At 41.1% G+C, this 12144-nt stretch overlaps 1 protein-coding gene across 3 annotated transcripts in view; it reads left to right on the top strand.

Annotated features, from left to right (window-relative positions):
- The window catches only part of REV3L (REV3 like, DNA directed polymerase zeta catalytic subunit), a 148983-nt gene that overhangs the window by 43226 nt on the left and 93613 nt on the right, over positions 1-12144 (top strand). For all 3 annotated transcript variants that reach the window (XM_079779717.1, XM_079779718.1, XM_079779719.1), the window contains 2 exons: positions 1696-1885; positions 11204-11278. In XM_079779717.1, the coding sequence (XP_079635843.1) occupies positions 1696-1885; positions 11204-11278 (265 nt within the window). The remainder of the gene's footprint in view (positions 1-1695; positions 1886-11203; positions 11279-12144) is intronic.

Consider the following 12144-nt stretch of genomic DNA (forward strand, 5'->3'; position numbering starts at 1 on the left):
ATATGCCCAGGTTGCTAGCTTGATCCCCAGTGTGGGCCATGCAGGAGACAGCGGATCAATGATTCTGTCATTATTGATGTTTCTATCTCTCTCTCTCCCTCTCCCTTCCTCTTTGAAATCAATAAAAACATGTTTTTTAAAAGAATTTAAAAATTGCAATAGTTAGGAAATAGTACCATGTCATATATAGAAATAAAACTAGCTGAAGAATTTGCTTTTAATTGAAAATATTTTTATTACCTTGCTACTAAGTAGCATACTGCTGCTAAAAATAGAAACTGAAATTGGTCTAACCGCTTATAATTCTTTCAAAAGTGTGGAAAGTTGATAGTTCAAATCAGAGTACTGCACTCAGAAGGATATTGATCTTATTCCATTAAGTGACTTATCTTTCCAGTTTTGCTCTACTTTATGTAATAACTTCCAGATTTATTAATTCTGTTATAATGTACCTTCAGAATAAGACAAGCTGGTGTTAGTCATTATAAAAAGTATAAACACAGTTATCAACAGAACATAGAACAATTTTCTCTACATTTTATATAAATCATTCTAAATTATATTTAGGAACTAGTAATCAAACAAATAGTTCCTTTCCCACCAAAAGAAAAAGCCCAGTGAAACAGAGTAGTATAGGGGTTGGGCAAGAAGCATGAGATTGTGTTGGCAGGAGCGTCAGGGATAGTGAGTGACAGCATGATAAAAATGGATGTGTTCTTCCATCACTGCTGCTCTCCTCTCTATGTGAAATTAGACAAATAGCATGGATGCAAAGGGAACTAGGGACAATGCTCAGGGGACAGGAACCACTTCCAGACAGCTCTGCCAGATTCATGAGAGTAGTGGTGCGTCTGCTTTTTGTTGTTGCTGTTGTTACTTAACCTTGTCACAGATACATTACTGTTTCTGTGGCACTTCTTTTGTGGGTTCTTACTCATATTACTTTCTTTATCATGACTGTGCTGGATTGTCTGTTGGCAAATCAGCACCATTTACCCCTTCTTCACCTTGCCTGATATAATGTCTCTCTGGGAAGTGTGTGTGCTTGTTTCTTTCTCCTCTCATTGTGTCTCCTTGTGTCCCATTCCATCAAATATGCAATTTAGATATCCAGAAGTTCATTACAGACAACTGATCTGTAGAGATTTTCTTTTGATTTGTTTTTGTCTGTTTTTTTTTCCCCATTCCCTTCTCACGCGCCCCCACCCCCACTCCCACCCCCTAGCAGCAAAATTCCACACACTGAAACTATTTTTGCCTTCTCCTTTCACCTAGAGCTGTCTCTATCTTAGGGAAGTTTCTTATTTGAAAACATGCCAAGGTAGACATTCATTGATCTATTTAGTTGACTTTCCGTGAACTTTTATATGCTTCATAACACTGTGCCAAGTCGTATTATAGGGTGATTCAGCGAAGTATATAAAACTAGTTAGATTGTGAGGGTGAAATATTCAAACATATTTCCAAAACTACTGCTTAAATCATACTATACTGCTTATGTTTATAAAATGCTCCTAAATCTTCTTTTGTAAAGTAGTTAATTACAGGTGGCTTTAATTATGGGTTAGTTTTCTTCAACCCTTACCTTAGATAATCTGTTGTCATAGAACATTTAAATGACATGATTTTGAGCTTTGTACTGTTGAAATTTTTAAATGCATCTAAGACTAAACTTTATAATGTGTTACATTTTAGGTCAGAAGACATGTCTTCATCTACATGGCATCTTTCCTTACCTCTATGTGCCATACGATGGTTATGGACAGCAGCCAGAAGGCTATCTTTCTCAGATGGCATTCAGTATCGACAGAGCACTTAATGTGGCTTTAGGCACTCCATCTTCCACTACTCAGCACGTGTTCAAAGTGTCATTAGTATCAGGAATGTAAGTATATGATATCATCTTTTAAATTTTTTATTTATCTGTATTTCTATTGCCATTCTAATTAAAAGAAAACATAACCAATTAAAATATACTCTTCATTTTTCTTTTCTAATCTGATGAAACTGGAGCAATACAATATAGATGGTTAACAGTGATTTTTGTTTTAACCTTTTCCATTTCTCTGCTTTCTAAAACTGTGTAAGTTCATGTAATTCATTCTACAGATATTAATTAAGCAACTCTGTGTACCAGGAACTGCTCTAGGCATCCTATCTAATAAAAGGGTGATATGCAAATTAACCATCACTCCGTCACAAAGATGGCGGCACCCATAGTGGCCAGGGCGCAGGATGCTGGCGTTGTTGTAGGCTGGGTTGAGGGACCCCACCGCCCCTGTGCACGAATTTTGTGCACCAGGCCTCTCTAGTTTGGGATATATTGGTGAATAAAACAACGATTTCTGCCCCATGTAGGTTACATTCTAGTAATGGAAACAGAAAATAACCAATAGATAGGACATGAAATAAATTTATTTATTTATTATATGATAATTAGTACTCTAGAACAAAAGATGTAGAACAGGATAAGAAGAATCAGTAGTGTAGGGTGGGGAAGTGCACTGGTGGCAATTTTATATAGGGTAATAAAGGGAAGGTCTTAATAAAGGGAAGCAATTTGACATTTGAGCAAGTTCTTAAATGTGAGGGAGTACAAACAGACTGGAGGCAGGTGTGTGGAATGGAGGTGGAAAGTAGAGTAGGATAAAATGAGGTTAGGGAGATATGAGAGGATGGAGATCATGTTGATGAATGGTTCTCTTTTCCTTTTTTTTTTAAATTTAATCTTTATTCAGATCATTACAATTGTTCCTCTTTTTTCCCCCCATAGCTCCCCTCCACCCGGTTCCCACCCCACCCTCTGCCCTTATCCGCCCCCCCACTATCCTCATCCATAGGTGTACGATTTTTGTCCATACTCTTCCTGCACCCCCCACACCCCTTTCCCCCCAAGGATTGTCAGTCCACTCCCTTTCTTGCCCCTGATTCTATTATATTCACCAGTTTATTCTGTACATCAGATTTTTTATTCACTTGATTTTTAGATTCACTTGTTGATAGATATGTATTTGTTGTTCATAATTTTTATCTTTACCTTTTTCTTCTTCTTCCTCTTCTTAAAGAATACCTTTCAGCATTTCATATAATACTGGCTTGGTGTTGATGAACTCCTTTAGCTTTTTCTTATCTGTGAAGCTCTTTAGCTGATCTTCAATTCTAAATGATAGCTTTGCTGGGTAGAGTACTCTTGGTTATAAGTTCTTGCTATTCATCACTTTAATATTTCTTGCCACTCCCTTCTGGCCTGCATAGTTTCTATTGAGAAATCAGCTGACAATCATATGGGTGCTCCCTTGTGGGTAATTAACTGTTTTCCTCTTGCTGCTTTTAATATTCTCTCTTTGTCTTTTGCTCTTGGCATTTTAATTATGATGTGTCTTGGTGTGGTCCTCTTTGGATTCCTTTTGTTTGGGGTTCTGTGCGCTTCCTGGACTTGTAAGTCTATTTCTTTGACCGGGTGGGGGAAGTTTTCGGTCATTATATTTTCAAATAGGTTTTCAGTATCTTGCTCTCTCTCTCTTCTTCTGGCACCCCCATAATTCGGATGTTGGTACACTTGAGGTTGTCCCAGAGGCTCCTTACACTACCTTCAAATTTTTGGATTCTTTTTGCTTTTTGCTTTTCCGGTTGGGTGATTTTTGCTTCTTTGTATTTCAAATCTTTGACTTGATTCTTGTGGTCCTCTAGTCTGCTGTTAGGTCTCTGTATAATATTTTTTATTTCAGTCAGTGTATGTTTAATTTCTAGTTGGTCCTTTTTCATATCCTTGAGGGTCTCGTTAAATTTATCGGCCTTTTCTAGGAAATTCTTGAAAAACCTTATAACCGTGGTTTTGAACTCTATATCCAGTCGTTGGCTTTCCTCCATTTCTTTCATTTGTGATCTGTTTCTTTGTCTCCACATTTTCGCTGCTTCCCTGAGTTGGTAGAGTAGCTTTGTGTGCTAGGTGTCCTATAGGGCCCAGTGGCTCAGCCTCCCCAGTTACCTGAGGTGGACACTCTTGGTGCATCCCTTTGTGGACTGTGTGCACAGTCTTGTTGTAGTTAAGCCTTGATTGTTGTTGGTATCACTGGGAGGGATTGACCTCCAGGCCAATTGGCTGTGAGGATCAGCTGTGTCTACGCTGGGAGAACTTCTGTGCTGGAGACACCCTTATGAGACAAGACTTGGCAAAATTGCAAAAGCCTCTGTGCTCAGCTTGGATGAGGCGGAGTCTCAGGGCGGAGCAGACAGCCTTGGCTTCCCGTCAGCCCTGCCCTATGAGGCCCCTGGCTCTCAGTGTCCCTCGGTAATTGCTGCAAGAACCTCTGAGAGAAAGCCACCCTCGAGTTTCGCCTGCTGCCAGACAGTCCAGTTTCTCCCTGAATGAGTCTGGGTTCCCAGAGTCTGGCCCGGAACTGGAGTTCAGCACAGTCCGGAGCTTCCGTCTCCCTTCCGCTTGAGAAAGCCAGGCACACACTCAGCAGTCAGTCCTCTCCGCGCACGCGTGCTTCCAGACTTCTGCCTTCCGCAGCTCCCCTGAGTCTCAGTGTGCTTTTCTCTTTTCCTGACAGTCCAGATTCCCCCCCATATGAGTCTGGGTCCCCAGAGTCTCGCCCGGAACTGGAGTTCAGCGCAGTCAGGAGCTTCCATCTCCCTCCCGCTTGAGAAAGCCAGCCGTGCACTCAGCCGCCAGTCCTCTCCGCACGTGCGTCTCCCTGCCTCTGTCTTCCGTAGCTCCTCTGAGTCTCAGTGTGCTTTTCTCTTTCCTTCTAGTTGTAGAATTTCCACTCAGCCAACTTTCCTGTGGTTCTGGATGATGTCCGTTTTGTCTTTTAGTTGTAGTTTTGAAATTGTTGTGCAAGGCAGCAGTGTAGGCGTTTACCTATGCCACCATCTTGGTTTCTCCTGACCAATGGTTCTCAAAGCATGGTTTTGTACTTTGCTTTCCAGGATCACCAACATCAGCTTTATCTAAGTCTGGAGGCTGTCCCAGCCTCTCCTGGGTTTCTCTTCAATATCTCTCACAGGTGTTTCCCCTAATAAATTTCTTGTACATTTTGGCATCTATTTCTCAAAAGACTTAGACTAACACATCTGATAACTTCGTCCAAATACATTCTTGGGTTCCACTCCAGACCTAATGAATCAGAAATTTTGGTGGTAGGGCCCAGCAATTTGTGTTTTAACAAGCCTTTCAGATGATTCTGCTGCATGAGAAACACTTCCATAGGCTGTTCCAAGGACTTTGGCTTTTACTCTGAGCTATTGCATGACTTTGAGCAACCATGATTTAGCTTAACCCTTTGCACTCCCTTGCTTTTTTCTCGATTCCTTTATTCTAATGCTAACCGTGTCGAGTCACAATCGACATCCGAGTGCAAAAGGTTAATCTTAAAAGGATTACTTTAGCAACTGTGTTAAGAATAGATCATAGAGTAATAGGAATAGAAGCAGGGAGAACATTAGGACTCTGTTTCATTAGTCTGGGTGAGAACATACAGTGGCTGGGGCACTAGGGTGATAGCAGGGGAGTAGTGAGAAGTGGTCAGCTTGTGGATCTATTCTGAGAGTTGATTCAACAACAAGATTGGCTCTCTAAATGGATGAGGGTTTTGAGAGGAACCAAGGATGGCTACAAGAGTTTGAGTCTGTCTTATAGAAAAAAAAAAAAAAGGAAGGTGCAGGTAGAGCAGACTGGCAGGAAAGATTTGGAGCTTATACTGGAACATGAGTTTGTTATGTCTGTATGAAATCCAAGTGGAGATCATAAATCTGTATACTTCTACCTTAATCTAGGCTTTCCTCTGGACCACCGCAGTATCCTTTTGAATTACCTTCTTCTGTTCTTGTCCAGAACCGCAAAATTACTCTTCTTACAGTGTAAATTGGATCCTTTTAAATTTAAAATCCTGAGTGGTTTCATATTGTTCATAGAATAAAATTTAAACTTCTAACCACTACCTATATCAGTGATGGCGAACCTATGACACGCGTGTCAGCATTGACACGCGTAGCCATTTCTGATGACAACGCGGCCGCTGAGGCGGCCGCATGCCGAGGATGAAACATTTGCGAAATAATGTTTTTTCCTCAAAGTGACACACTACCCGAGTTATGCTCAGTTTTTTGGCGAAGTTTGACACACCAAGCTCAAAAGGTTGCCCATCACTGACCTATGTGATCTGACTCATGCTGTTACCGGAGACTTAAACTCCCCAGTCACTCGTGGGAGTAAGGTGGAGGTTTTGGGGTGCAGCTGAAAGAAGCAGTTCCATGGGAGGATGAGAGATGGTAGAAGATATATTGGTGTGGAAGTTACATTTCTCTGGTTCCATTTCTCCCAAGCCAGTTCTGAAAGAGGGGAGAAGCTGGGAGTTTAGCAGAACCAGAAATAAAGCCAGTGTCCAGAGTTTTTGTTCCATGTTGTAGCCTGGTATGGTTCAGCATTCAGGCCAGATTAAAGTCCATTTGTGGAGTCCAACATGGCCATGCACCATGTGGGGAGAGCGTGCCCTTTTAACAAGAGTCACAGTAGCCAGGCACCCTGGAGCTAAGAGAGAGTGGCTTCTTTGTCTAGAAGTTATATATTTAGACTAGAGGCCCAGTGCATGATTGAATCATGCACGTTTAGGGGCGGGGGGGTAGCTGGGTGCCTGTCTGCTGGTGCACCAGGCCTTTCAGAAGCCTCCAGCGCGGCGAAGGCTTCTGAAAGACCTGGTGCCTGAGCGGACAGGCACCCAGCTCCCACGCTTTTGATGGTCCGTGGTGGGACGTGAGCTCGCTGCCCCAGAGGCCCCTTCTGTGCCGCAGCACAGCCATGGCGCAGACGCTGAGCTCGAGCCGCCGCTGGCAACGCGAGCTCAGCGTCCCGCCGGCCCAATCGGCCATCCCAGCCACCCCGAGTCCCGCCCCCCCGCGCCTCCTGGCCAATCGGGGGCATAGCGAAGGTACGGTCAATTTTGTCTATTTGCATATTTGTCTATTATTAGGTAGGATTTTATGCGTTTGCAGTGGCCATGCCCATTCTGGCCAATTACCTGTTTCCAGATGTGATTGACAGGCAAGCATTTTCCCATGTCACTTAGATCTTACTGGGCATTTGTCTCAACTGCCTTTATCCAGTCCTTTCCCCCATCAATCAGCAGGCAATAGACTTGGAGAAGGTTAAATGCAGCTTTTTTGCAAAGCTGTATTAATGGCATGCCTATATCTAGTCATCCCATTAAATAATAACCAGGATATTACAACGGCATCACTGCTATCTTTGTAACTTTGTTCACCATGTTCCGGAACATTGGTCTTTTAGTTTCTCTTATGTGCCAAGCTCTTTCCCAGCTTTCTACATGAAGTTTCCTTTCCTTGAGTTCTCTATCCTTCTCTAACCCTTCACATCCTTCACCTCTCCAGAGAAATTTTCTCTGACTTCCTTACTTAAAATAGATTATTATTATTATTACTATTATTCTGTATCTCAGCCCATTCTTTGTTTTCTTTAGCACTTAACCTTTTGCACTCGGATGTCGAGTGTGACTCGACATGGTTAGCATCAGTAGCAGGAATTGAGAAAAAAGCAAGTGAGTGCAAAGGGTTAATAGAGTTTGCAATTATTTTAATTTTTTGTTAATATACTTAATTTTTTGTGTTTCTCCCACCATCAGGTAAACTTCATGAGAAAAATTACCATGTTTGTCTTGTTCATCATTATATGCCTAGTTCAATAACTATTTGGTTGAGTAAATGAATGAGGTGAAAGTTCACACCCATCTTATGACAGCAATAATTATGTTAAAGAGAATCATCAGCTTTATATTCTAACTTTTTTATGTTTACGGGTTTCTAAAAACTTTCTTATACATACTCTTATTTCAAAGTTGAATCTTCAAACAGCCTAATGAAATGAATAATCAATCATTAATCTTTCTATATTTTTGATGGGTATTTATTAAAGGCATTGCCATATTTTTGAGTTACAAATCTGGATACCTGGCACAAAAGATGAGCTGTTCAATCTAATTTATGGTTACCATTTTCCTTTTTTTGTGTATTTCTATATTTTTTGGCCTTTTTCTTACCTAGACCCCCTTTTTCCCTTACCATACATTCTAGCTTCTGTGATTCCTTTACTCCTTCCGTACTCCCTATTCTTTAAGGTAGACAAAGTTGCATCAAGCTACCAAATTAAAATTTGTGCAAGATTTAATTCCAGTCTTCCTAGACTCTGCATTATCCTGAGGCTAGGTTAAGATGACAGGACCTTAGGCTTATTTCTGAGATTCCTTGCCACTTGTGTGTTAGGAGCCATTGAGTCAGTTTGGACTCCTGGTGACTGTACAAATAGTTATGTCCACAATGTCCTGTCTCCAGCAGCCCTGCTCAGCTCCTATAGACTCCTGCCTATGGCTTCTTTTAGGGAGTCAATCCATCTCATATTTGGTCTTCCTCTTTATGCTGCCTTCTGTTTTCCCCAGCATTATTGTCTTTTCCAAAGAACCCTGCCTTCCCATGATGTACCCAAAGTAGGAGAGCTTCAGTTTTGATACTTAGCTACTATGATTCTAGAAAGTATCCCATAAAGAGATTTTAAGTTGATCTAAGTTAATTAACTGAGAATTGTCCCTATTTGTGCTCATTTTCCTTCTCATTCTATATAATAAAAGGCTAATATGCAAATTATCCCCTCACCCAGGAGTTCGACCAGGGGGTGGGGCCGGCCAGCCAACTGCCCGAGGCCTCTCCCCCTGGCCGGCCCTGCCCCAGATCAGTCCTCCCACCCTGGTTGGGGGCAGGGCCGGCCAACCACCCACAGCCCCTCCCCCTGGCTGGTCCAGCCCCAGATCGGTCCCTCCACCCTGGTTGGGGGCGGGGCCGGCCAACCACCCACAGCCCCTCCCCCTGGCTGCCCCAGCCCCAGATCGAGGTGGGCCAGCCAGACCCCACCTCAACACGAATTCGTGCACCAGGCCTCTTGTTATATTAAAGAACTAACTAATTATTGGATATAATTTTATAAGCATAAAAATATCTACCCTCAAACTCTGCTTCCTTCTACTTTCTTCCCCTCAGTCTCCCTGTTGAGATATTTTGGCAAAATCAACTAAAGCCAACAGTAGGAAGTAAGGGTTTCAGGGTAAATTATACAAAGACTTTCTTGGTGGAAAGAAACAGAAAACTGAATTTATAGAGTTTTCAGGATATATTTTGGAGCAATAGATAAGAAAACAGAATCCTAGATTTACAAAGAATTTTAAAGGTTTAAAACTTAACTTATATTCAGTTTTTTAAAGTATGAGATTCTATATATAAAAAACTAAAGATTGTTAGCAAAACCAAAACAAAGCAAAGATAACATGGACCACAGGAACGAAGATTTAATCCCTCCTCCCCATTTATCTGGCTCCAGACAGTTATATTTATACATATGAAAAATATCATAGCAGGAGGAATAAAGAGTTGAATTTTGCCAACAGGAGAGATGGTCATTCATGTAATGTGTCTTTCTTTCACCCCTTCCTTCACAGCAACAAAATGGGGTGAACAGCAGCAAACTAGACAGGAAGTGTAAGTGTTATTTAAAAAAAAAAAAAAGGTAAAGAAGGGTGAAGTTGTTAAGGGATAGGTAGTAATGGTCAGAGAAGGCCTTTCTGAGGAGTGAGTTTAAGCAGAGACCCTAGTGAAGATTGAAAGCAAGTCATGCAAAGTTTAGAGCAGAGCGTTCCTGGCAGAGAGAATGGAATGGCGAGTTACTTGAGAGTGAATCCAGTTAGAAGGGCTGAACTATTCAGAAGGGCTGGAGGAAAAAGGAAGAGTGAGTGCTATGATGTAAGATTGGAGTGAGTGGCAAGGGTTACATAAAGAACCTTTCAGACCTTGGTAAATAGTTGGATTTTTAAAAAAATAGAAATTGTTTTATAGGGGTCACACAGATAAATCTGATCTAAAGCTTGAAACAACTTTCTAAAAAAAGTTGTTTAAATATACTCCAAATAATGACTTCACTAACAAATTTCTCCGGTATTTAATATCCACTACACTTTGAGACATGACAGAGAGGTGGTGTCCTAATGTAAGTTCTACCTAGTGTCCATCATAAGGGGACAGTATTTTTAAAGTGAAAGGTGATTGGGTGTACCCAACTAAAGATTTAATCAACTGCTTATTTATAGACAAACTCTAAGCAGATATAAAACTTTTTTTAGCCTACAAATTTATGCCTGTTCACATATTGTTTCTAATTACATATCTTTGAAAAGAATGGTCTGTGTATCAAATGTACTGGTATAGTTTCAGGTCCTCCTGAAATAATATAACATGATAGCCCAACTTATTTCATTTTGCATTGAGGACTTGCTTTTCTGCCTATCATGTAGATTTTTGTTTCTCCCTTTCCCCATTCCAGCTGATGCCCCAAGAAAAGCCCAGCCCCAAAATAATTAGGGACCTAAGTAAGTCCATGGTTTTTTCAGTCTCATATATATAACTATAGGCCCGGTGCACAACATTCGTGCACTGGGGTGTGGGTGGGGGTCTCAGCCCGGCCTGCGCCCTCTTGCAGTCCGGGACCCCTTGGGGGATGTCCGCCAGCGGTGATCCTAGCTTCTGGCTGAGTGGCGCTCCCCGCTGTGGGAGCACACTGACCACCAGAGGGCAGCTCCTGCGTTGAGCTTCTGCCCCCTGGTGGTCAGTGCACGTCATAGCAACTGGTCGTCCCACTGTTCGGTCGATTTGCATATTAGCCTTTTATTATATAGGATAGGTGTATGCATACATATACATAATAGGTAAACTGTCTCTGCCTAATGAACTTACAAAATTAATAATAAACAGATGATTAAGAAAGTGATATACATGCAGTTAATTAAAAGACTTTTAGATGAAGAGCTTTAGTTTTTGACAGAAAAATATGGCAAATGAGAATGTGCCTGAAAGGCCTCAGTTTTTCTCATGCATGGTTAGAGTAAAGATAAAAGAGCCACTTTTGAAGAGTCATGATGATTGAAAAACTTCTTAAAAGAAGTAACCAGATTTCAGTATATGTTAACCTACGGTAGGTTTAATTGCAAAGGTCTTTGAGTTTTTGTTTGATTTGGGGGGGAGGGGAGGTAATATTTAATATAAGTAAGACTGAATTGGGCCAGCTGAGCCAAATTAGGGCAATAAGTTACCTTATTTCATCACTGAATGATGAAAATAATTTGATATATTTTTTCTTTTATTTCAGGCCTTTTTATGGTTATCATGAGAAGGAAAGACACTTTATGAAGATCTATCTTTACAATCCTGCAATGGTGAAAAGGTACAAAGTTAAATGAAATAAAAATATGGATAACTATCACCTAAGTATTTTAATAATAAAAATACTTGATTGGTAGCCCCTGTTTCTTTTCTGTCTTAGATTTAGAGTTTATGGAAGTAGATAAGGAGACATGATGGCTGCCGTGTATGATCTTAGTGCCCTGTTGGCCAGGCCAGATGTTCAATATCAAGAGATATTAGCTCTTCAGTGTCAAAGCAAGAGGAATGTGTGAGAGTGAGGCCAGAGTGGAAGGGCTTCTGAGAGATCTCAGAATCCTATTGACTCCTTATTTAGTCCTTAATGAAATTTTATATCCTGGGTTTTTTGTTTGTTTTGTTTCCATTTGGTTTTCTTTTCTTCTTTCATTAGGTCTCTCTTAAGACCTATAGCTTATTCTCTCTATCATCCTGGAGCCAGTGTTATAGAGGATGGGAAGAGCACATATAGAGAAGATTTCAGTCATCCTCTAGGATTCAAAACAACTGTTTTCACTCTATGTGGTGACAAGTCAGGGTAAAAGTAGCCTTGGAGAAGTGTTGAGTGTTGTTGTTTCAGAATATCCTCTCTGCCAGTAGGTACTACGTTCCAAAAGATAACCTTCTGGTAAGATACAAATTGGATGTTTCCCCAGAGGGAATTTAGGTACCATGAGAGGCACAGCCACCAACCGGATGAGGTTTAGTCTACATTAAGCCATTAAGCCATTAAGTACACTGAATCACAGTGGTTATTCCCTTCTCTAGGTAACCAGTGAAAACTAGTTTTCTCTATTACTTGCCCCCAACCTTACCCCAAAAAGCTTCTGTTACATAGGGTACCAAAATAATTTTTGAGAATAGTCAGACAGTGATGTTTCTCTTACCAGT

Source organism: Cnephaeus nilssonii (genome assembly GCF_951640355.1).
Source record: "Cnephaeus nilssonii genome assembly, chromosome: 9".
Taxonomy (NCBI): Eukaryota; Metazoa; Chordata; class Mammalia; order Chiroptera; family Vespertilionidae; genus Cnephaeus; species Cnephaeus nilssonii.